At 44.5% G+C, this 25,393-nt stretch overlaps 2 protein-coding genes across 25 annotated transcripts in view; one reads left to right on the top strand and one right to left on the bottom strand.

Moving 5' to 3' along the window:
• ADD1 (adducin 1) overlaps positions 1-2,909 on the top strand; it is a 61,811-nt gene extending 58,902 nt beyond the window's left edge. For all 21 annotated transcript variants that reach the window (XM_079305875.1, XM_079305870.1, XM_079305856.1 and 18 more), the window contains one exon: positions 484-2,909. In XM_079305875.1, the coding sequence (XP_079162001.1) occupies position 484 (1 nt within the window). In that variant the 3' untranslated portion in view covers positions 485-2,909. The remainder of the gene's footprint in view (positions 1-483) is intronic.
• A 385-nt stretch (positions 2,910-3,294) lies between these two features.
• MFSD10 (major facilitator superfamily domain containing 10) lies at positions 3,295-25,202 on the bottom strand. 4 transcript variants are annotated; one of them, XM_079305891.1, is made up of 14 exons: positions 24,790-25,153; positions 22,915-22,987; positions 22,600-22,788; positions 21,322-21,418; positions 17,812-17,915; positions 16,849-17,007; positions 15,507-15,695; positions 10,983-11,091; positions 10,356-10,467; positions 8,996-9,104; positions 6,927-7,017; positions 5,346-5,393; positions 4,364-4,453; positions 3,295-4,045 (listed from the first exon to the last, which is right to left on the bottom strand). In XM_079305891.1, exons 3-14 carry the CDS (start codon positions 22,768-22,770, stop codon positions 3,939-3,941), a joined length of 1,386 nt encoding a protein of 461 aa, XP_079162017.1. In that variant the 5' UTR covers positions 22,771-22,788; positions 22,915-22,987; positions 24,790-25,153; the 3' UTR covers positions 3,295-3,938. The 4 variants fall into 4 exon arrangements, with proteins under 4 accessions (XP_079162017.1, XP_079162018.1, XP_079162016.1 ...); XM_079305892.1 differs by having other exon boundaries at positions 25,080-25,095; XM_079305890.1 differs by lacking the exon at positions 22,915-22,987 and having other exon boundaries at positions 25,080-25,202.
• Positions 25,203-25,393: the final 191 nt, after the last annotated feature.

Consider the following 25,393-nt stretch of genomic DNA (forward strand, 5'->3'; position numbering starts at 1 on the left):
ATAAATTGGCAAGCCAACAATTTAGAAATTAATGGATATACATGTATGGGATCACTGCAAAGCAGCAATTAGTTTTCTCTCTGAAAGAAATAAGAATAAAGGTATGGAATTGCAAAACGCTCTACCCAATGCCAGTGAAAACTGTAGGTTTAATTCCTGCTTTATTGCACCAAAATACTGTATTGTCTGTAAATGTCATGAGTAAAACAGGAGCCAGGTCTGAACAGTTACTGTCTTGCTGATGAATTTCAGCTTTATCTGTTCTGTGTGAAACTTAAAAACAAACAGAATTTTGGAATATCTTATTTCTTCTGCCCCAAAGCTGGAGAGCAGTCCTATTACAAAGGCTTCCATGCAAAGTAAATTAGTTTCTTATAGAAGAAACTTAGTTTCTTATAGAACGCGCTCACCATCCACTTGCTTGGCTTGCCCTGCTCCAGGGACACTTTTGTAACTGACTGTCACTGTGTGTCCGTCCACCAGAGACACGGCAGGACCAGACCTACAGAGATGACAGTGATGCTGCAACCTTCAAGCAAACCCTCCCAGATCTCACCCCCGATGAGCCTTCGGAAGCACTCGGCTTCCCTCCCTTAGGAAAGGAGGAAGGGAGATGTGATCACGATGTGCCCAAAAGCCAAACGGAACCACCTGCAGTGGAAAATAAGGAACCCCAGTCCCAACCCACTGAAGAGCCAGCAACACCAACAGCTGAGGAGGGGACAGCAGCTGATGCAGGTAGTGATGAATCTCCAGGGAAGTCCCCATCGAAAAAGAAAAAGAAGTTTCGCACTCCTTCCTTCCTGAAGAAGAGCAAAAAGAAGAGTGACTCCTAAAGGCCAACCCACTGCAGAAACACTGTCATATTTTAAAATCCATTAACCACTAGAATGTACCAGATTGTACTGAGTGTTTTGTCTTACTATGTAAATGAATGCCACAATTAATCCAACCAGCCCCTCAAGTTATGGCTTGATTGTTTAGGGTTATAACCAGAAACTCATGTCCAAAAAGGTGCTAATCCTGTGTGTTCAGCAGCTGCCACAGATCTGATCCCTAGTTAGTAATCAAATGTAAATGACTTCCATGTGGAAGGCATCGATTCACTATTTTTAATTTAAAGCCTGCACTGCTTTGCAAAAGAATAGTAAAAATTCACAATTAAAAATAAAACACCCATTGCTTACCAGAAGAAGTATTCTTTCCAATATTCTGTTCTAAGGCACAAGTAAATTTCTTAAATTTTGACTTTTAGAGAGGATGCTTTTGCAGTGGTGTTCTCAAGGGGGGTGAATTCTTGAACTGACATGTAAACTTCTGCAAGCTTGTGAGTACAGGTTGTGGTTTGGCCAAGCTTTGAGGCTCTCCATTGCTTCCTCTCTTTCCCCCTTCTCACTGTTGTTACAAAATGAAGGTGTTTTTCACTTTGTTTTATTTTATAACTGGCTGGTGAAATCAGTCTTTGATGTCTAGGACTGAAATGTCCGTGTTGTGTTCCGCTCATGTTGTGTGTTCAAAGAGCCCAGTCTTGGCCTGTTTTTTTTCCTTTCTAGTGAATCACAGTTTAAGGGAAATCTGTCTTTGCTCTTGCCTTGCTGAGTCATGTGGTGATTTGGCTGTTAGAAAAGGTTAAAAAGTAACTGATGTAGAAGTATTTCAGAAGTTTTTCAGCTGGTGGTGTGGAGCATGGGCAGGTGTATTTTGGGCCTTAGCACAGTTTTTTTCATCCTCTTCAAAATCCCTTTGTTGCACATGCAACCTTGCTGTGCATGAACCCCATGTTCAGCCTTTTGTGTTTTTTCCCACTGATAAAAATGTAAATGCATTACACTGAGTATTTCACCTTGTTTTATAGTAATTATATTTTCACTTACAAAAGCTGGCATTTCTTTAAATCTTTTTGTTGTTGTTGCCAGCAGTCAAGTACAGAAATCCTGTGTAACCTTAAAGGTGTATTTTCACTGTTTGCTATAAATGTTTGTTTAATGTGCAGCATGGCAAATCACTCTCACCACTGAGTTCACTGTTTCCCAGTTCTTGCCATGCTTCTGTCTATCACTAGTTATAAAAGTAGTGTAAGATCAGGTAGGTCAAGCTTGCGGAGTTCTCCGGGAAGCGAGTGCCCTTCCCGGCCCAGGGCCGGCGGGGCAGTGACCAGGTCTGGTTTCTACAATTTGCATTTCAGGTTTAACAGCAGCAAACCCCAACATCCCGTGGGGGTGAGGGCAACACACTGACTCACAGTAAGTGTCTGTAACACAACAGAACATGGATGTAACCTTTTAGGACAATATTAAATGTTGCAATTGGTAAAATAGCAGAGAACTAATGCCTTACATTCATGCAGCAGAAAGCACGGAGGGCCAGGTGGGTGGAGCATCTGGAGGCAGCTCCGGGTGACAGAGCAAGGCCTGTGTCAGGCTGGGAGGTGCCGATGCCTCGGGCTGGTGTTGGGCAGCAGGGGGGAACAACTGGAAGTGGAATTGAGCTGTCAGTGTTCAAGTGAGAACAGAGGTTTGGAGGTGGCCACTGGGGCTGTGGGCAGGGTGTGGGACAGAGCAGCGGGCACTGGGCCGGAGCCCCGGACAGCAGCGCTCAGGCAGGACTGCATGGCACCAATGGCTTTCAGCTTCTGCTCTAACATTGTATGTCCTTGTACACTAGGAAGCAAACAACACTTATTTTGCTAAGTTGTGTTTTATTGCAGGGTCGTAACTAAATGACTAATTGCTGTATGTTTCAGTTCTTTACTGAGGTCCCTCCATTTATCTTGACCACATATGCAATGACTCTTAATTTCAAATTTTGTAGTTTTGTTCTTTTAGTTCTTTGTATTACAATATGAAATGTAGTCATGTATGGTATGGTTACACACTTTGGGGCAGAATAAAGTCCTGTATTTTTCTTTCTTTCTTGTATCATTAAGTTCTACTCATAAATAAAACTCTTGGAAAAAAAAATCATGCTCTGCTTTCAAAACTCGTACACTTTTATTCTGTAGCCACATTTGCTTAGTTTGCTTTTAATGATTAATGTGATGGCTTTCATTCTCAGAAAATTCTCAAATTGGCTACTGCAGGGCTCCCTTGCCAGAGATCCCCAGCTCAGCAGTGGGCAGAGCCTAGTGGAAGTTCCTTCCCCCATCCCTTAGCTGGGGTAAGCATGCTGCTGTCATCCATGGCTGGCTCCCTCAAGAAGGCCTTTGGCACCTTGGGTACAATTCTGGCTCCTTTTTTGCCAGGGATGTTCAGTTCAGAGGGGTGTAAGAGCTGTAATGGACTGATCACAGGACTGTTCGAAGTAACCGTTTATTGTAATGCAAAAAGAACAGGGCTTGGTCATCAAAAACATCACACAGTATTAGAAATATAAAACATCTCTCCAAATTTAATTGTATATTAAAAACAGTCCACCTGTGCCAAAGTACCAGGGGGGTACCAGGCAGCCTGTAGTGTGCTTCTGCTTTGTTTGACCATCAGGTTTGCAGGAGTGGATGCAGCATTTGCAGAGCTCTCGTACCACTTGTACAAATTCCACAGCAGTGTGGTCCTGAGGGTTTGTTCTGTGCCAGCCCAGCCCTGCAGAGTCCTGTGTGCAACAGCACCTGCTCAGTGGGGAGGGCTCCAGGCCTGCTGCTCCTGTGCTGTCTCTACTGCTGGGCTGCTCTTAATGCCTTATTCAACTCTTTGGGGGGTGTGTTTTTTCATTTTGTGTGTCTGTTTTCATTTGTTTGGTGTTTTTCTGCTTGCAAAGCTAACCCAGCTGGCTGGGAGGCCACCTTAAACATAACTGCTGTGTGCTGTTACTGCAAATGGGAATTGTGTATCTCCTTCCAGAAGATCAAAATCCTCCTTTTCCTATTTGCTCAGCAGTCAGGTGCCAAGAGTCAGGTCTTGCAGAAGTCCTTGGAAAGCTGGTGATGGGTTTGTGGTTCCTTCCTACTCCTCCTTTGTCTGCTGCTTTATAGACCTGAGTAGAGCCAAGGGGAGAAGGAAAAAAGCTCCACAGACAGTGAAGCAAATCTCTGCCCCAGCCAGCCAGTAAACTGCAAAAGAAAGAGGATTCATCTTGTTACTGTGCTTGCAGATGTGTGAATGCCCTCAAAGCTGTCATGCTCACACAGTACCTGCACAGCTGAGCAGAACTACTGCCCCCCTGGATGAGCCAGAGGGTGCCAGGAGCTTGGTTCTGACTTGCTTGGTGTTAGCATCAGCCCAAACTCTGAGGCTGCTTCCCCTTCCTCTGTCCCTTTACCCTAAATTGCTCCGGGGCTCTGACCCCATGCAGGGAGTTCCTGTGCCCCTTCTGCCCCAGCTGGGCTGTCTGCTGCCAAAGGCAGGAAGGAACATGAGGCCACACTCACCTGCAGCTGCCAGGATGGGTCCCAGGGCTCTGGCCAGGGCTCCCAGGCTCCGCAGGATGCCCATGACTCGTCCCTTCTGGCCAGCGGTGCCTGTGCAAGCAGAGCATGACACTGGGTGGGGTTTGGGCACAGCTGTAGCTCTGGAACTTTGTTCTTTGGGAGTGTTTCCCACTTGCATCTTCCCCTCCCACCATTTCTCACCCAGTCCCCAATCTGTGCTTGCCCTCTACCAAGCCCTTCACAAGTGCTTCAATGCATAAACACCAGGGCCTGCCACAAGTGCTTGACTGGGACAGTTTGTAGTGCATGTTCCACTCCTCCCAAAACAAAAGCTGCACATTTTACACAAGATTTTCTGAGAAGGTCCAGGTGTACAACAAACATAGCACTGTGGATAAGTTCAATAAGAGAAAAATGAAAGTGACATTAATGAGCAAAACCTTGCTTTTCCACCTCAGCAAGCACTGCAATCCTGGCACCCAGCTGCCCCAAAGCTGTGGCAGCACAGCTACATCTGCTGTACAAGGTTACATAGCAACCACTGCCAGAAGGTTTCAGAAGGTTCCTCAGGTCTTTTCTAAGGAATCAGCAAGAAGTTATTTCACTGCTGGCAGGGATGGCCCAGACTGTTCCCTCCTCAGTGCTGTTTGTGGCCTTTGCCCACTTCTCATCTTCATCACCACCAGCAATGAGGTGCCCCCATCACACGGGACTGAGCTGTTACACAGCACAAAATTCAAGTGTGATATTGATGGGCACTGAGCAGATCATTCTGTTAGTGCTGAAATTATCAGTTGTGAGACAGATATGAGCCATGGCTGGTTCCCTGTTCTCCCCTGCAGAAGGGCCCGAGATGGATCCACAGCTGTTCCTGCTGATGCTTCACTCAGCTCAAGGTCAGTTCTGTATAATCTGAGCCAAGTCAACACAAAGGTCAGTGGTGTGGCCAAGGGCAGGCAGGCAGAACAGGAAGGACACTCACCATAGCCTGACACCACTGCTGACAAACACGGGATCACAATGGCTGCAGCTGGAAAAATCCACACAAGAGACATCAGTGAACAGCAGAGCTCAGAACAGGCAAGAACAACAGTGACAAACGTGGCCCAAATTCGTTCCTGCTGCAGAGAAATCTGCTGAGCTCTGGGCACTCCACCACCACTGAGTCACCAGGTTCAATCCAGTTCAGTGATGGGAACACCCCCTCCAAGCCAACCTGCAGGAAGAGCCCAGAGCTGTGAGTGCTCCCAGCAGATGTTTCACATTAGCATTCCTCACTGTGTGAGCCCAGGGGACAGGGATGGACAGGGCAGATCACAAAGCTGGCAGCTTTCCAAATCACTCTGCTCTTATCAGGTGGAGCAGGGAATGCTCCTGTTCCAAACAAACAATGAGGCTGTACCCAGAGTAACACTGTCCCTGTGCAGGCACTGCACTGCACTCAGGGAGGAGAGGCAGCCATAGGCTCTCCTGGGAAAGAAGACAGTCGTGTCCAAGAAGAAAAGGTTACAAGATTTGTTGGACACAAAAGTCAAGAGTTGTTCAGCAATCACTGCCCTCAAACTGAAACAGGGGCTTTTTCTGCCAAGAAAGAAGTGCCTCAAACATATAAAGCAGAGGGAAGGGAAGGGGAAGGGGAAGGGGAAGGGGAAGGGGAAGGGAAATGAGAGAGCAGGAATGATCTAAGTTGCTTTAATTGCAAGTGCCCCAACAGTTGGGCAGCAAGGGGAAGAGAAGAGAATCCCCCCAGGGGCATTTCCAGATGGCTTAACTGGGAAGAGATGGAGTCATCTGCAGAGGAAGGGGGCAGGGAAGACTCAAATATGGTTAAACACAGTGAACACCCCCTCACACTCCTCACCTGCCAAACACACAGCTGGCCCCAGACAAATAATAGACTCAATAGGTGCCTTTTGTAGTTTACAATTTACTCCTAAATCAAGCTTGCAAAAGAGAAGTCCACTTTTGTAGTAAGTTATATATGGAGCTGCTTAACAGTAGTTAGCAGCATTGGTAATATCTGAAATCTCTTTTTAGACATCTAATAGATGGATCCAATTTCATTCATGACTGTTTCACAACAGCTTAGGTTGGCAGAAGAGAATTTCTGCACACACTGAAAGCATCTGACCCTCATCTCACTCAGCCTGAACACCCTCAGAGTGTGCAGGTCTCCAGCCTAAGAAATAATGCAACACCATGCAGGTACAGAGATTCCATGTCTCCCTTTTTTTCCTGAGCTGAGCTGTTTAGTGAATACTTTTCTTCTAGGTCTGCTAAGAGGGGGTAAAAAAAAAAAATCCTCAAGATTTTTTTATCCACAGTGAGACAGGCCAACAGGAGCACTGGGGATGCTTCCAAATACCACCATGATAACTTCCTGTGATACAAACAGCACCAGAAAAAAACTCAGACACTGTTATATTCACATTTCATAAACCCAAGTGTCAACTTTCTGTTAGTTGTGGTATGAAATTAGAAGTGCATCGTTTTTGACAGTATGAATAAATACATGAAGAAAAACCATTTGTGCTTAGCTTGCAGTGCCTTTTGAACAGCTCACCGAAGGAGTACAGCAACAGTCCAGCACTCAGCATGGTCACATTTGCAGCCCATCCAATTAACAAGAACGCTGGAATCAGCAACATAATAGCCTGCAAAGGGAATGAGTCACACGGTTACATCTGAGCTCTGCTTGTTAAAGCCTAACTCTAGGTGTCCTGCCAGCTCCTTCCGGGATGGGACAGCACACAAAGGACAAGCAAAAAGCCCTTTCTTCCCACGAAGACATTTCAAAGTCACCTGGATGGCCCCACACACCAGCACAATGAACTTTTCTGTTCCCTCTCACTATCACTGATTGCACACCACATGCAAATTCTCTCTCTACACATCTGTCGTTTTGGGGGGATTTTATCTCGTGTTCTGTATTGATCTGAACAGAAATCTGGCTTTAACTTTTCATCTCCTGAGCTGGCACAAGAGAGGAAAAAGGTTGTGTGCAGCAGGACTATAGCTCCTCTGCTTTTTCTCAGAGTCACTGGCTGACTTTAGCTTTCAGATTTCTGTAGCTAAGAGAACAAAAGGGAGTAAAGGGTGCATCTAAAATTCAAATTCCAAAAGCAAAAAGCCTTCATCTCCTCCAAGAGCTGGACTTCCATTCCCCTGTGATGTCTCCCTCACTTACAGAGCTCCTGCAGAAAAGACAGATCAGATCTGCTTTGTGTGTGATAAAGGAGAGTATTCACTGCCACTGCTTCAGTTTGAAGGTTCAGTAATTAATGAGCTACTGTCACCACTGTGCTAAGAGAGGCCATGTTTGCCATGTGGTGCAGATTCACAAACTGCCAGAATAACTTCAGCAAAAGGGGGAACTCCCACAAAACCCAGGAACATCCATGCAGAAGAATGTCCCAGGGCTGGGGGTCTCTGCAGAGTGGACAGGGTGCTCATGAGGAGCCGTCAGCCCACAAATGAGTGTTTGAGGCAACTGCACGTCCTGGTGCAGGGCTGGGGAAGGAGAATAAAAATGAGAGGTGCAAAGGGCACTGCAGTGCCAGCAAACACAGCAGGCTGACAGAGCACATGGAGGAAGCTGATGTGGGGGATGAAGCAGCACAGCTGAAGTTCATCCACAGGGAAACGTGACACCAGCAGCCTGACATCGAGTTTGCCTGCCAGGGATCAGGGTGGAGATTGTTTCACCAGCAGAAATCGTTTTCAGGGAAGCTGAGTCAATTTGCTGGAATGCAATGGTTTGGAAATCTACCCTGCCACCACTGAAATCACACTGGCTCAAAATAATGTAAAATACATTAATCAAGGCTCTAACAGTGAAAGCAAACCTATTACCAAGGAACCAAGGTAGTGCTTTGTTTAGCTCCACACACAAATGTAAAGGACACAACACATCTCCACACACAAATGTAAAGGACACAACACATCTACTGTGCCCACAGCTGTATGAACTGCAGGGAACTGTTCCTGTCACCCCATCACAGCAGCTGCAGCACCTCTGTGAGGAAAGAGCCAAGCAAAACAAAGGAATGTACACTCCTGTCAGTGAAACCTCAGCCTGAACATTGATACATGCTTTTGTTACGTGTAATACTGATGATCACAAACCAAAGACTGGAAAAATAATCTATTTCTCCCAGCCCAGCAGAGAAATATACTCTTGGGAAAGCCTGTCAAGCACAAAGATAACCAGATTGAAAATAATTTCCCAGAAAGAAAGTCAGAGATCAGCCCTGAAGCAGCTTTAGTAGTTTCTACACTGCAAGAGAAATCACTGAAATAAAGCATACTCTTCGCAATATTTTACCTAACTGCACAGATGGACAATCTCTTCTCATTCCTCACTGCAATTGAAGAACACAAAGTTTCAATAGTATTGTTGCTCATATCATAAAAAAGAGCTCTAAAGAGTTCCAAAGTTTAGTTAGACAGATGAGTGCCCAACAACCAGTTTTGAGAAGTCATTTAGGTGGATAGATGAGACAGAAATTTCTTTGGATTGGACAAATAGAGTTGCAACCTCCAGCTACTCTTCACTGCACTTCAGACTGAAAATTACCATATCAGATTTGTGGGGGGATAAAGAAATAGAAATATTGATTTCTTTTTTTTTACCATTTTTACAGCTCTGATTTCATTTCCTGGCTTGATTCGGCGAGCGTAGCCTCCCTGGATCACAGCCATTGTTATTCCAATAAAGAAAAACATCTTGCCCTGCTGCATGCTGGAAGGGAGGAAAAGCACAGATTAGGGAGTCACACACAGAGCATTCCACCCTGGGATTCACCAGCCTCCCCTGAGCAAGGGAGACAAGAAACCTCTGGGGCTCACACAGCACTGCAGAGCTCTCAGCACCACCAGCAGCCTTGGCAAGCAGAGAGCAACAAGGGAGAACTCCAAGGTCTTCTTGTATAGATGGGACAATGCTGACAAGTGCTGCAGCCACCTCTGCACTGCTGTGGGCTAGGTCAGGGTTTCTGGAGTGGCCCACAAAGACTCAACACATAAATGACCCTGTGAACAACTGTGCCATGTGCATGGGACAAGTTGGTTTCCAAGGTGCAACTCATGGAGGTCAGAGAGTGATGGAGTTCCTGTGTCACACTGGGCAGTCTGAGACATCACTCACTCCACCCTTCAATCTTCTTCAATTTTCCCTTTCCCCTCTCTTACTGACTGAATTATCTGAATATTCTCAGCTGAAGGGCCTCACCTCCACAACAAACTGCCTCAGACTGCACTGCTGGCACACAGCTCACTGAGGGCTGCCCTGAATGCACAGGACACAACCAAGCTCAGTGCACTACAAAACCTCTCCTAGACACACAGGATTAGTTAAACCACAAACTGTAATGAAAGACAGACAGGGAAAGATGAGACAACCCCCTGAGAATTACTCAAAGGGAAGGACATGCACAGGAATCAAGTTGCACGTTCACATTTCTGGCTGGAATTCTTCCTATGAGTTGGCAGAGAAAGTATTTCAAGCTGAGCTGTTGGTGGATTCTGTTCTCTTTCTTCTCTGGTGGTTGACTACAGAAAATCAGGCTCTGTGACATGACTGCACACAATATGCCATGGAGAATTTGCTGATGAGCAAGTATCATCACACAGATATTCCCCCATCCTTCGCCTCTTTGAGCTTCAAGATTTGTCCTGATACCCAAAAACTCTTCTGAGCAAGAAAAGGTTTTTCTCTAATCAATATAACTAGCACAGCTGTACCTATTTCAGGAGCTTCAATTTAATGTAAGGTTTTTATATTCCCTAGCTTTTAGAAGTTGTAGGTTGAGTACTTTCTTTCATGATAAATATTGTGCCTGTATTTCATATATTCTCACAAAGCCCAAATACCACCAAATACAGGGGTGGCTTTACTAATGTCAGAAAGCCTCTCTTGAAAACACACAAAGAGACCTTAAATTGAGATTTTGGCAAATATCCTAGTCAAAATATACAACATTTATTGCAATACCTGCTGAAGTGGAATCTCTGGTGAGTGAGAAAACTCAGTGTGTACTCCAAGCCAGAAAACAGGAAGAGGTACAGGAAGTAGGCCAGGCCCAAAATTTTGAGATTTTGAAGATCTGAAAAAAGAAAAAAACCCAAACAAACATCAGGGGGGTGGGAGGTGGGGAGAGAAAGATGGTGGTGTTTTCCAAGCAAAGCTTGACAATGAAACCACAACAGAAGAGCAGCATTCATCAACTGTATAGGGAAATGTTCTCACCTCAGATGCTCATTTTAAATATCCATACAAGGCACATCACAAAATGAGTCCTACAGAGATGTACAGAATCCTAGATCTCCAAGTCATGAATTGAGAAATAAAATTCCAGTCTGAAGTTCCTGGTTTGCAGCTTGAATAAAAACAAACTCACATCTCCCTTGCTCATTCCTTCAAAACACTTGTCTTCAAAATATCTTTTAGGAATAAAAGGATGAAGGTCCAGTGGAACTTCTGATTGCCTGTTCATAAGTTATTAAGGTGGGTTTTAAATGAGTCCTGCTTCTGGAATGGTTTGAGTACAGTTTTCAGCTAGACATCAATGCCACACACAAAAAGACAGAGTATTACTGTAAAAAGCCATCTGACACTTACTCTGCTCTGAAGGGGATTCTTTTCCTCGGGTGACTGCAGAAAACTGAAATAAAGCCAAAGGACTGAGCAAGTCAACTGCTGCCTGAAATCCAGATGTCACAGAAGGGACCTGATCAAAGACAGAAAGAGGTTTATTTAAAAGCCTAATGCAATAACCACTGCTAGGAACTGACAGTAACCACCAAATGTGCCTCTAGACCTACACAAACCATCTGAGATTAAACAAGGCACCTGGCTTTGGGATTTGAGTGGACCCCAGTAACAACCCAGACTTTCTGAACCCAGAACTGGCACCAGCAAATGTAACTGAAAGGTAGAGCACTGACAGCACCTTCACTGAAGACAAAAATTCTTCTCCGGGTTCTTACAAAGCAGAAGTGGCTTTTCTCCACAGCCTTCAAGGTGGCTTTATTTGGTTCACCTTTTGCATCATCACTTATGTCCAAAGAACATTTACTGGGAAAATAATGGCACATCTGCCTGCAAGCTCACAGGAAGCTGAGGATTTGCTCTTGTGCTACAAATCTGAGACCAGTACATGCAGCACATCAAACACTGGTCTGTTTTGGTAATGGTTGCTATTTTAGCCAGCCAGTGACACCTCCTGGGGAAGAGAAGGAAAATGTAATTTTTACAGAGACTCTTTGGAGATATTTTAGAGAATTTTCCAAAGAGATTCTGCCCAGCCACAATGGGTGGCTTTTTAAAGAGGAAGATTTATTTTGTAACATGTCTGAGCCTTGTACATCTGTGTACATCTCAACCTAATTATGCACCTAGTGGCATTCTCCCTGCTCCTTACCCACAGGCACTTATTCTTCCATCCTATGCTTGTTCTTCCATCTATAGATAATTTACATTTTTATTTGGTTTCTTTTTAATTCTAAAATAGAGAAAATTAAAGAAAACACTAAAAAAATAATGTTTAAATGATTAGAAATCAAATTCTCTACATTATTAGGGAAAAAAATTTTTTAGAGTAGAATTTAGCCTGTCACTTTCCACAACAGTCACAGGGAGAGATAAGACACTCAAGAATCCTGAATAATCACACATAATATTTCCTGCCTTCAAAGCACTGCACAGGCTTTATTTGATGAGCTTTCTTCTCTTCCCAGATAGGGAGGGAGGGAGGGAGCTATTGTGCCTTTGAGGGCAGAGATTAAATTCCACTGATAATCTCAGTGCATGACCTGGGGACTCATTATGGGCTGGATTTAATGAAGCTGTAAACAAACCAACCTCCAATATGGTATTAACATGACCCCTGCCTTGCTCTGATAGTCAGAGCTTCTGAGCACCCAACAGCAGAGTCTGGAGCCCATTAGTCTCACAACAGCAAGCAGTCCAATAGACTGGGCTGGTCTGAAGCCATGAAGCTGCTGATTCACACAGAACATACTGGGATATTTATTCTCCCTCCCACTGCATTGAATACAGATGGTAAACAGACACACCCAAGAAGTTTGCTCACTCTGTTGAGAAGTCTAAGAGCATTTCCTGAAGCTGGCCTGTGGCAATCCTCAGTTCCTGCATGTGTTGGTATGATGGGGTTTGCACTGCAGCACAGAATCTGGGCACAAGCAACTCCCTGCAAGCATCTTTGCCATTAACAAAAATACCCTGTAGCTTGTACCTGCTTTGAATTATTATCCATGTCAGAATGCCAAGCAGCTTTGCACAAGGCTGATTTTAGTTTAAAATCTAAAGTGTTTTATGAAATATACATAACTATTAGATTTTTTGAATGTAGGTGTGTTTGTGTATGTGCATATTTTTATTTTCATTTTTTTCTATATTTGCCATAGAAACAGTGGTCTAGAAATTATTTCATCTACTGATCCAGAATGAAAACATTGTCCTAAAACTGGCTACAGGTTTCATCATCCCTCGAAAAGTATACATTGCCAATTTCAGTCAATGTCAGCAGCAGCACAATGTTTAGTAGTTTAGTTTCTTCACAGGTTCAAACTCTACAACATCTAACTTGTATTTAATTTTTATACTTATGATTCATTATTCCATAATTGCTCAATTTTACTTCATGATCACCCCAAAAGTCACCTTGAATAGCAGGCATTTTTCAGAGTGTCTTGGCTCCTTCTGTTTTCCTCTAATGCAGAGACTCAGTAACAGGTCTGGAAGGCAGAGTCAGCCCATATCAGGAATGCAGCCTGGGCCTGCCAAGCTGCAGCCTCACCTTCCAAACCAGACGTGTTTAGTATGCACAGAGCACAGCTTTGTCTTTCCACAAGTCTGCTACTGATACTGCATAGCCCTACACACAGTCCAGAAAAGATGAGTTGTAAGAATCTCCCTCCAACTAGGCAGCCTTGCTCATGGCTAGCTTAGCTAAAAACTAACTCAAGAGCTTTTAAAGGGGACAGATTCCACATGAGACCTTCCTATTCTTTCCTTCTCCCAGTCAGGTCACAGCAGGAGCTGTTTTGGCTACCATAAGGCCAGTGTCTGACTCTCTTCACCTGACCAACTCATGGAACAGCTGACAAAAAGAGGAAGGAAGAGAGTAAATGTTCTGTTCTCTTTGGATGAAAACACATCTTTGTTTCCTGTCCCCCTCCATTTTCCCTTCCTACAAGTCAATTCTGACATGAATTAATATGAAACACATTCCTGTGAAAAGCAGACTGATAGACAAACAAGGGTATAATGAGAACACAGCAAACTTCTAGGAAACAGATGTCTGATACCACTGGCACATCCTCCTGCCATTTATCATGATGATTTCCCCTCTTTTTACAGCTCTGTCCTTCCAACATATTCCACTCATATACTTGTGGGAGCACCTGCTCCAGCTCAGCCCAGCCAAGTTTCAGAAAGGCAGCCAGCATCCCTGCCTTTCCTCTGTCATCCACAGGCCAAGAAAACTGCTCACTCCCACCCAGAAAGTGGGAGGGATTACCAAAGAAGAGAGCAGAGCAGCCTAATAACTGAAATTACAAATATGCTGGAACACATGTCCAGGTGGAGGCTGACAGCACACGAGCACTGACACCAACCACAAGGAGCCCCAGACCACTCTCCCATGAGCAGCCAAACACTCTGTGTGCTTTGTGTGACTGGGACCTGGCCCTGAGCAGCACCTCACTGCAGCACCCACTGCTGTACAGGGGCAGAGCCCCAAAAGCAGTGACACAGGGCTCCTTTCCTTACCAAAATTCAGTGGTGTTGGCTAATACAGACCAGCTGACCAGAACTTACAAGAGGATAATGAAAGGAGGAGGGATCTATTCAGTCATCACATGATCCTAAAAGCACTGAAGCCATTTAATCACTCTACAGCAGATGATGAATTGTTTATAGAATACAGATTTGCTCTGCAGCACTTCCCTACGTCACCATGTTGCCACTTTCCCAGAGAGTGCAGCTCTAAGAACAGGATTTTATCTGGAAGGTTTAGAAACAGCCAAATAGGAAAGAGGAACAGATGACACATGGAAGAGTTGTTAGAAGAAAATAATATAGCTGTAGTGCTTGGGAACATACTGTAAGCAACAGATTTCACATGGGACACAACCTGCTGGGAAACACTCAGGGAAGGTTTTGCCCTGGTAGATCATTGCAGATAAAAGTTTCCTGAACAATTCTCTGTGTCATATGGCTTTGGCTATCCAGAGACCAAGCATGCTCCAAAAACTAAGTGCTGCCTAGAAACCAGGGATCACAGCAAAGACCCAATCCAGTGAAAGCCCCAAAGCAAGTGCAGATACCCAGGGCTGAATTCCACCTCTCTCCCTCCACAAAGGAGACTGTTCTAAGAGACTTTTAATCAGACATATCTTGGACAAAGTCCAATCACACAATATTAAATTCTAATGTTCATAAATGTTCAGCCCCACAAATCCAATCGGTCACTGAATTTTAGCACATGTAGGTATTTTCTATCTGTAGAAGACAGGATAGCTCAGAAAAAAATTAATTTGCTAGTTTAGTGTTGAAAATATTCAAGCAAATACAAGATAATAGGTACAAAAACTTCTAACATACACTGGGTAAATGAAAGAAAATCCAGTCTCTGATGCATTTACTTTTATGATATGCTGAAATTCTTCTCCAAGGAATCCCTGTGGTCATAGTTTAAATTTCAGTCTCCCTCCCATGTTCACATTAGGTTTTGAGAAATTTAAACCTAACACACCAATACCAGCAACAAAGAAGTCATGTTAACTATAAAAATCTTATATTACACTGGGCTAGGAGATGGGACCATCCCTGGAAGTGTTCAGGGTCAAGCTGGATAAGGTTTTGATCAATCTGGTCTAGTGGAAGGTGTCCATGCCTTGGCAGAGGGATTGGAAATGGGTGATCTTTCCCTTCCAACCCAAAATATTCTATGATTCAATGATCATACAACTGCTTTGACACCAGACATAATGATAATCCTGATCCCAGGAATGAGCTAAATTTCTGAGACACTGGTTAAGGCTGTTCTTCACTGTTTCAACAATTCTAAAACTCTATTTTTACAGAAAAAACAGATCTTGAGACTGATGGTTCATTTACCCGTTTTTCCTTGGGAAGTGTCTCTGGAAGAAGGAGGAAGATGAAAATCAAATCAGCCACAGAAAACACGAGTGCTGACAGTGCTGAACGAAGGTAGAAGACTTCTCCTTTCTCTGTCTGCATGGCAAGGTAAGCACCCACCATGGGGCCCAGGGTGAAGCCCAGGGAGAAAGCTACACCAATCATGGCCTGCAGGGATAAAGTGAACACAGACAGAATTGTAGACAGCAGTATTTTCAGGTTCTGAAACTATATGGATTAACCAGCTACAGAATCCTATCACCCTGAGGATGCAGGGATTGAACAGCAAAGAGCATGAAGTGTGAAAAGCCTGCTGTTTCCAAATATCCAATTCTGTTTTCTGTGCAGTCAAGGAAGTGGCAGGAACAGGCAGTGGCCCATCACTGTTTGGGAATAGCTTCAGGCAGATGCTGTTTGCCTCCCAGAAAGCAGAATGAACATGCCTACTTTGCTTTGAAATAGAAAAGAATACAAGCCATGGGGATGTGAGCCATGCTGCACAAGTGATTTACTCTCAAGGCACTAAAAATAGGCCCTGACCCACTTTATTTACTAGTGCTGTAATGCTACCTCTCTCCACAAATAAAAATGCATTTTGGCTCACCAGGATTATAATAATTTGCTTTGAAAATTCATTAGCTATCACAGTGAAATCTAAAGCCTTCCCCTCCCAAGAAGCAGAGTCCTCTGTAGCAGCTTATAACAATCTGTTAAGAGAAGTCTGGGCCTCTAAGGTTTTTATAGGATAAAAGATATAACTGGTAATTCACAGGCCAAGTTCAGCCTGCAGGGTGTTTCCATCTGGGCCACTGCCTTCTGGAAGTGGGTAGGGCAGCTGCTCATACTTCTCAGTCAGCCAAGTGTCACATCCTTTACCCACTGAGCTCAGATCCTGAAGCCAGTGCAGTGTGCAGGGAAGGCTGGAGCACACTGTGCTGTGCTTCCACAGCTGGGGAAGGTGAGGAAAAGGGCTTGCCCTGTAACTGGCTTCCAGCTGCCAAAACTGGGCCATAAGACCTTTTGATTTCTAAGCTATTATAATCAGAATTAAAGTTACCAGCAGGAGTAACAGTTTTAACACTGAAACAAGATAGCTTTCCATCTCTAGAGCATCTGTGTTTCACTTGTAAGTAAAGGTCGTTGGCAAAAGCCCAAAAGCTCCCAGGAATATGATCTGGCACCTTTCCAGAAGCAAGGCACAATGTAAAGTCATGTTTTCACTTGATCAGTGAATACACACCTGAGGAAAACATGCTGAGCATCTACCATCAATTAAAAGTTTGCTTATTAAAACTACACATGGCCCACAAGTGTAACTCACCATGCCCTTGCTCCGTGCCTTTGGAGAGTGCAAGTCAGCAATGATGGCTGTGCAGAGGCTGACATTCCCTTTGCTTATTCCACCTATGATCCTGGAGAGAAGAAAAACGCCAAAAGTCCGAGAGGCAGCCCAGAGTGAGTATGATGCTATCAAACCCATCTGCAGAAGCAAGAAAGGGTTCTTTATAAAGCAATGCAAAGTTGATGTAATTTCTGCTCATTTCTCAGCTAAACATACACATTTTTTGTTTGTTTTTAATGGCTGCTCCAAAGCCCATGAAACAGAGATGGCAGAATAAACTGACACTGCACTATGTCTTGAACAGCAATATGAAACAAGCAAAAATAAGTCCATACAAACTACATGTAATTGTGAGATTTCTAACAAAATTAGAAGAGCAAAATTCTGTGGAAGTTAAACCAGTCCTGGGTACAAAACATTTTTGTACAGCCCACTCCATTTGCTTTCAAATTCAAGAGAAATCTGAGTTCAAAATAAAGAGAATGTTCATGTTCACACAAGATGCATCTTGTATATATTCCTAATCAACAATTCCCAGGCTCTGTGGAATGGGTCATGAAGTGATCAGCCCTCATTAATCACCTGATGAATTAAAATATATAGGAATTAAGTCTAACATTTGTCAACAGATCATCTGAAAACATTCTTCCATACACAGGGAAAAGGGATTTTGGAAAATGACAGAAACAGATAAATATTTTGGTGTCTTCTGTGCACAGTTGTGGGTCTGGGAGTTCAGTTTAAGCACTCACACTTGGAAGTGTGGCCAAGTGACTTGGCAGGAAAGAGTCAACAACCAGCAGATCTAGAAAATTCAATTCTAGAGCTGAACTGTGACTGTCACAATTCACACACAATTCAGTTTCTGTGCTAAGCACAAGACCATGGTGCCTTCCACTGAATATTAAGATGCTATGACTAAGAGCAGCATGTGACACATACCACTGTCACCAGGATGACAGGCCTTCTGCCCCAGTGGTCTGACACAGCACCGGTGAGGGGCGAGGAGAAAAACTGCAGGAGAGAAAAGATGGAGCCAATCAAACCTAAAAAAGAAAAGATAAAAAGATAGGGATCATTAGGCTAGCTGCCTTCATCTTAAATACAAAGACAGCCAAGCTGTTTGAGATCTATCACACTATGTATGATAAAAACTTGAAATTCAATGTAAAACCACAGCTATGAAGAATAGCTTTGTCTCTGAAATCATTCCACTCTCAGAACACCAACCCTGCATTGTTACTTAACTGAGGCAACAAATACAGCCAGACCAGAGTAACAGGCATAAACTGGATGACTTCCTGGTTACTTCACTGGTGAGAAAGGGTTTGAAACTCAGTGGTTATTATGGAATAATGATTCTCCAGTGTTTTCCTACTAACTACATGCATTTTCTGCTCTTAAAGTAGAGATAACAGAGTCTTTAACAGTCACAGTTCTTTTAAGACTTTTTTTATTGTTCGAACCTGATTCTGTCACGCTTAATTAGTTTTTTCTTCCTTTTTATCATGGAAAGAAAGACTTAAGCACTGCTGTTAGTGAGGCACCCTAAGAGGTAGGAGTGATTCCAACAGACTCCAAGAGTCTTTTGAAATCTGCCTCCAGCTTCTGTGATCTTTAATTCCTCTTTTCTCTTGCCATTTCTAGCTTTACAGACTTATTAATTTGCACTACACTCTCAACGAGCAGGCAAAAGATGCTTTGCTGTCACAGCTTTTCCCTAAAGTAAAAACTGGGTTATAAGTTTCAGATCATTCAGCTATCAAAGATTTAAAAGGCAGAGGAGACAGACCAGAAGTTCTGCTCCCATCAACTTGGAGGGAGGCAGAATATTGATACTGAACACCTTGTTGAGAAGAGCTACTTGTGATAACTCAAAGCTCAAAAAAACCCCAGTAGAAAATCTTACAGAAAATTTACAGTGGCAGTTTATGACACACAGTTCCCTTCACTGTGTTTCTAGCACTGTAAAAACACCCTTTCATGCCAAACACTTCCAAGCCAGCATGCAGCAAACACAGGGCTGTTCCACTGGGGGAAGGAGCCAGGAGCTGAGGGTGACCACAGCACTGGCAGTGCCCTCACCAGCCTGGGTGTCCCATGATCTGATGGGTTGGGCAGAGTAGGTGCTGCCAAAAGAGCACACTGACAGACCCACACAAGGCAAGGGTGATTCAACACATCCCTTCAGGGAGTCCAGTCTGGACCAGCAGGAGCCAGGGGCAGAGAAAGGAGTAGAAACAACACTATGATGTAGGTTGGGAGACAGGATAACCTCCAATGTATGTCTGAGGCCCATCCAAGAAATGGGAACAGAGACAGCCCTGGAGACCAAATCTGAAATAGAGCTCCTGAATCACTGGGCATAAAACATGTGGGTGATGACTGCAACTAGTCACAGCAACTAATTATTGGTGCCCTCAGGGCCCTGACATGGGCAGAGAAGTTTCTAACTTGAAGAGCTTGCAGTCTAATAAAAAATGAAAAATATGGCTGGCAATGGGAGAAACAACAAGATGATCTTGCAAGCACCTTCCCAATCCTATGCTCCTTGGGGCAGATGAGGGCAGTCAAGGAATGCAGGCTACAGGAAGGCTGCAGCAGCCTCTGCTTAAGACCACAACGATAATGAAACTTTCCACACAGCACTCCCAAGAGTACAGGACACGCAGGTAAAAGGAAAAGTAACAAGTTGGACTTGACTGGGAGTTGCCACCCCTTGACTAAACAATCTGAGATGGTGAGAAGTTGAAAGTAGGAAGCTTCTGGTCAAGCCTAAAAGAAAAGCAGAAAAGCAGCTTCTGGAGGATTAAAGAAAACTGTTTCCTAGCATTCAAAGTCAGCAATTTAACTAAAAAATGAGCAGAGAATAAAAAAACCATGCCTGCAAGGATATGGTGGGAAAGAAGAAAATGGCTTATAAACTTCTTAATGCCTGTTATACCCAATTAAACTACTTTAAATAGTAACAAAACATTCACACACATTCTAATTAAGTTTTGTTTCATTTAGTTTCTTTTAAAAGCCTTTTACTTATCTTGGAGGCCTCAGCTCAGTAAAAGGGAGGGTAGAGAGGGTCTAACTAAAATTAACCCAGACACCTTTATATCTTCATACTCTGCAATCAATTTTGTCACAACTGTTTAGATGGCCAGAAGAGTCTCTGATGTGTAATATGATATATTTCCCTCACTGCTGCTGGAGCTCATCCCCACCAGTGTCCTAGTGACAGAAAATGCTTATGGGTCCTGCAAGCCAGCAGCTCTGCTGCTTTTAACATGACTAATGAGATTCAGAAGCAGTGCTGCACTGTACCCACCCAAGGGGCAAGCAAGGCTGGAACTCACAAGTTTCTGTTTCCAGTGCTCCCTACTGATTGATCTCTGATCATGTGCAGATCAATTGTGAAGGGAGAGTAATTTCTGTGACTGCCAGGGCCCAGCACAGCAGGCTCCTGACCCTCAGTTGGCAGTCTGACAACAAGGAACAGCAGGCCTGCGTTTCTATAGCAATCTATAGAACAAATTGAGTAAGATCACAGGACAATTCAGGTTAAAAAGGAGCTCTGGAGGTCACCTACTCCAACCACCTGCTCACAGGGTCAGCTGTGGGGTCAGAGCAGATTGTTCAGGGCCTTACCCAATCAGGGTTTGACAATCTCTGAGGATGGATACTGCTCTGGGCAGCCTGCTCCACTGACCATCCTCATTGGAAAAATGTTTCTACCTATGTTCCTCCCCATTCCTGAACCTCCTCTGCTTCTACTTACACCTGTTGCCTCTCCTACACACCTTAGCAAAGATCCTAGCTCTTCATAATCTCCCCACAGATGCTGCAAAGCTACCATTCACTGCTGCCCAGCAAGACTCTCCATCTTCAGAGCCCTTCACTGAACTCACCACAGTGTATGGAAAGCCTTCCTTGTACTGGGGCCCAAAACTGAAGGTAACAATTCAGATATGGTCTATTGCTGAGTACAGGAAGATGATCACTTCCCTTAATCCACTGATTCTGTCCACATGTCCCAGGAGCTGTTGGCACCTTTGCTGCCAGGGATGGCTCATGCTCAGCTTGCTGCTCACCAGGACCCCCAGGGCCACCAGTGAGTGTCCAGTCTGTACCACTGCAAGGACTACTCTTTCCCACAGGTAGGACTTAAATCTTGTCCTTACTGAATTTCACAAGGTTCCTGTTACTCCATTCCTCCTGCCTGTCTAGGTATCTCCAAATGACAGAGATGGGGCTGTCCAACTCTTCATTGATATCAGTGTAGTAAAACCAAAAATTATTTATAGTCTACTCAAATAGACATTTTCTGCGTTACTTAAATCTAGAATTAAAAATAGGCAAGCATGCTTTTTGCATTTCTTGTCATTCTTCACATCAGCATTGCAAATAACTTCAAAAGAACATGGTTTTTTGGCTGTTAGCTTGTTTGCTCAGTTTCCCTACCTCCAAACAAGACACTGTTGTATTTCCGCTCTGGAGGTATCCCAGCCATCTCTGCAAACCAGTCTACCCCACGTTGCAATGACAAATAGAATCCATCCTGAAAAACAGATAACAGGGAAATAGAAGCAGAAAGTCACTTTTATTTTCAACAACAGCATCAAAGCTTAGTGAACTAGAGACAATGTTAGATGTTAGATGATTCCTTCCCTCCTCCTCCCCACGAAGGAAAATTTCCTCACTGATCACAGGCCAAAAATAGCTTAAATTGTGAATGTTAACAGACAGCAGATAGTGTAGGTTTGGGTGGGGGAATGTCTGAATTTGAACTTTTTCAAGCCTTCAGGCCCATTACTTGCTAAATCCTGAATTAAACAGGCATGCCCTGAATCTTTCAATTAAAAAGGCAACATGAGACACACTCTGTCCTACTGCACATAGACTGTTTATCCTGGGAGAACCAAAAGTTTGCAGATGCAGAAGAGAAAGGTGGTGCAAAAAAAGAATTATTCCCAAAAAGAGGAGGTGCCCTTGAAAAGAAGAAGGTCCAGAAAAGAAGGTGGAGATCTTGTCTATTGGGAATACACTGGAAGTGGGGGAAGACCATGGAGATCAGAGCCCATGGTTTGGGTTAGAGATATGGTTGCAAGAAGGACAAAGCCTACAGCTGCAGCTGGAGTGGGGTTAGAAAGGGGCTGAGAGACAGAGCTGTGGGCTGCAAAAACAATTCTCTACAACAACATATTCATCTTGACCAGCAATGCCATTAACACCTGAGAAGGATAACAATGAGCACCTGCAGAGCCAGGATCCAACAGGACCTCCTGCTCTGTTCCTGGAGCAGCAGTCAGCTCCCTGCTAGCAATGGAAGTTGAGATGGAATTCCACACTCAGGGAGGGAGCAAGTGACCTTGTGAAATAGTCAAGTGGGGTAAAAGCTCTCATCTCTGGTTCTTCAATAAACCCCAGCATGCAGATCCATTATGAACTGCCTCACCAGTGACATCAGTGTAGGACACAAAAGCACTGGTAACTACAAGGACTACTCCCTAAGAAATACTTGAATTTTTATCAAAACAAATCTCTCATTTTAATGAAAAAACAAGGGTGAAGAGTTTTATGCAAGATGACAAATAAATTCAGTCCATGAACCATTTTTATGTGCTGGGTAATTATTAATCTTCCTACAGCTGTTTGGTTTGCCCCAAGGCAGGTGATTTTCCTTCCATTCCTCCCTCAAGATCCTAACAGTTTCTGTGGGCTGACTTTCTTGTTACTTACCTCAGTCTGGCTGTAATAATCAAGGATGGAAGGGAAGAGTGGCAAGATGAGAGCAAATCCCAACAAGTCGATGAAGAGTGCCAGGAAGACAATTGTAATAACACGATTATAGTTCTGCTCCTGCTTGTCATTGCTGGAGCTGCTGCTGGTTCCTCTCTCTTGCAGGGCCATGGTCCCAGTGCTCTGCTTCTAAAAAATTACATTTATATCCAGTCAACAGGAAGCTTTTTGCAGGCTTTTCGTAAGAGTATCTTGCTGATTCATTCCTACTTTCTACAGACTTCACAAAAATAAGTTCTGGCTATATTAAGTTACCTGGGAACAAGAGCCTCAACTCTCTAGTCTTGATTATTAGCTCAGTACCAAATTTTCTCCCATCCAGAATAGGCTATAAAGGCAATAAAACAACAAGCTCCATTATAGGAGCACCTCAAATAGAAGAGAACTATGGAGCATGTGAAGTTTGCCAACAAGTGAGCAATACTAATATACCTTTCCTACATGTTTTCAACTCAGCATTACAGTAAAATAGGTATGAAAGGGCACTCTAATCCAAATATTCACATCCAAATAAGAGTTTATTTATGCCTTCAGTGTATATTAAAAATGACCAAAAAACAACAATTAAAAAAAAAGAGACAAACTTCCTAACTATTGCAGGAATGCTGTCTTCAAGATAAGCCCCAGAGAGCAACACAAGAAACAACAGAAGGAAATTTTTAAACTTCATTTTTTTATTTCTTTCTCCAGGTGATAGCTACTGATCTGGGGCATCAAATGATTAAGGCAGCATTTTTATTTTGTCTGAAATATCAGAACTATCAACTGTCCTTGATAATACTCCAAAACTATCTTAAAGCCCTAAGCAAGGATGCAGGCCATATATAGTTCAGTCTTCAACAAATAAAGGAGTTGGTCTCAATCCCAAAAAACTCATTTTCAACATAAGTCAAAATCAATGAGAAATATATAAACTGCAAACTTCAGAATCACAAAACATACACCATATCTCAGTCACAAAAGCATCAAATTTATACTCCCTTCTACTGCAAAAGTCCCTGAAAGTTTGTTGCACTGAAAGAGTAAAAAACGAGACAGAATTTCATCCAAAGCCAATAAATACAAAAGCATTCATTGACTTTGATGAGTCAGCACTGGAAACAGTGAGCAATTCTTACCTAATGCACCATATTATATACACAGGGCACTTGTGCATAGAAAATGACACTACACTAATTGAAGGCTCTAACACTTTGTTATGCTTAGCAATAAATATTATTTTGACATTTCTTTACCTGTAAAGTCAGTTTATTAGCACTGAAGCATTATTAAAGCTCAACTGCCATGAGGCAAATAAACATGGAATGGGGGCCACCTGCAATCCATTTACTAAACTCTTGGCATAATGCTCTTCAACACTCTGGGCTGATTTAGCAGATTCATTTTCAAGATCCTTTTATTTCAAATGACAAACCATCACCGCTACAGATATTCAGCATTATTTCCTTACCCAAATGATAAAAGTGCACATGGAGCCAAAATAACCATTTCTCTGGCCCTCAGTCTATCCAGCCAACAGCTGAGGGATGGGTTCCCTCACAATTTGTTTAGTCATCCACTGAAAAGCACGACCAAGCTGAACCTTATTCCAGGGTTATCGCCATCGCTGACTCTTTTCCCTCAGGAACATTTCTGCCGGCGTGCAGCTCGAACCCATCGATGACCTTTCACTGCGCTCCACTTTTGGCTGCGTGGTTGCAAATTTCCCTTACGCAATATCCCAAGGTACTGTATGTTTCTGCCTTTGTGCTCCATCGGTTTTGTTGTTTAAAGCTCTCCATAAATTTCTGCTAGGCAGGAAACCACAAACCATTTTACAGGCCCTGGGCACCCTGACAGCAAAACCAGCGCACTTCACCTCCACGGCGACATCCCCTCGTGTGAGGCGCCAGGGCAGGGAGGACTCTCACTCTGGGAAGTTGTTCCTCTCACACCGAGTCCCTCACACTCGCTGTCCTGCCCGGCTCTCCCCAGCCCTTCCCTCGGCATTCCCCGCCTGTGGCATCGCTTCTGTCCCTGAGCTCCGTCCGCAGGGCCGGGGCTCCCAGGAAGGGATCAGCAGTACCCTAACGAACGAATTGAGATTTATCTGCCAGCAGCCACTATTTCATCCTTCTGGAGTTTTCTTACCTCACCTAATTCGCCTGTAAAATTTCCCGGGCCCGGCTTTACCCGCTCAGCCCGGGAGGCTCCTCAGCCTCCCCCCGCAGCCCCGGCTCAGGGCAGGGCGGCGCTCGGCCGGGCACAGGGACGAGCGCGGCTCCCCAGGGCAGGGCAGGGCGGGGGCGGCCCGCGCAGACGAGGCGGAGGACGCGGGTCCGTCCCGCCAGGCGCCCGGGTAGCCGCACGGGCCGGGGGAGCCGCGCCCGGCCCTGCCCCGCCGCTCCCGCCGCCCATCCGCCCCCGCCGCGGGCACCTACCGCCGCTCCGGGCTGTGCCGAGAGCCTCCCCGGGGATGCTGCGGGCTGCGGCTCCTCCCCGGCCCTCCGCGGCTCCCCGGCCGCCTTCCTGTTCCGGCGGGGATGCAGCCGCTCCCGGCGCCGCCGAGCACGGAGCCGGCCCGCCCGAGCGGCTCCCGGAGCCGGCGGGGCTGGAGCCCGCACCCGGGGCTGGAGCCGGCGGGGCTGGAGCCCGCACCCAGCGCAGCCGCGGCCTCGGGACTGAACCCCGCACCCCTGCCCTTCCTTCACCCGCAAAGGCACGTCTTGAAACAATCGTTCAAGAGGAGAGCGAT

Source organism: Erithacus rubecula, assembly GCF_903797595.1.
Source record: "Erithacus rubecula genome assembly, chromosome: 5".
Lineage (NCBI taxonomy): Eukaryota > Metazoa > Chordata > Aves > Passeriformes > Muscicapidae > Erithacus > Erithacus rubecula.

What these genes read in the sequence shown, in the direction of transcription:
- MFSD10 (XM_079305890.1), bottom strand. Translation starts at nt 22,770, where the DNA reads ATGGCCCTGCAAGAGAGAGGAACCAGCAGCAGCTCCAGCAATGACAAG. An exon ending in ATTATTACAGCCAGACTGAG is followed by an intron (nt 21,419 to 22,599) that starts GTAAGTAACAAG and finishes TCTGTTTTTCAG; the next exon opens with GATGGATTCTATTTGTCATT. An exon ending in CAGAGATTCCACTTCAGCAG is followed by an intron (nt 9,105 to 10,355) that starts GTATTGCAATAA and finishes CCTCCCTTCCAG; the next exon opens with CATGCAGCAGGGCAAGATGT.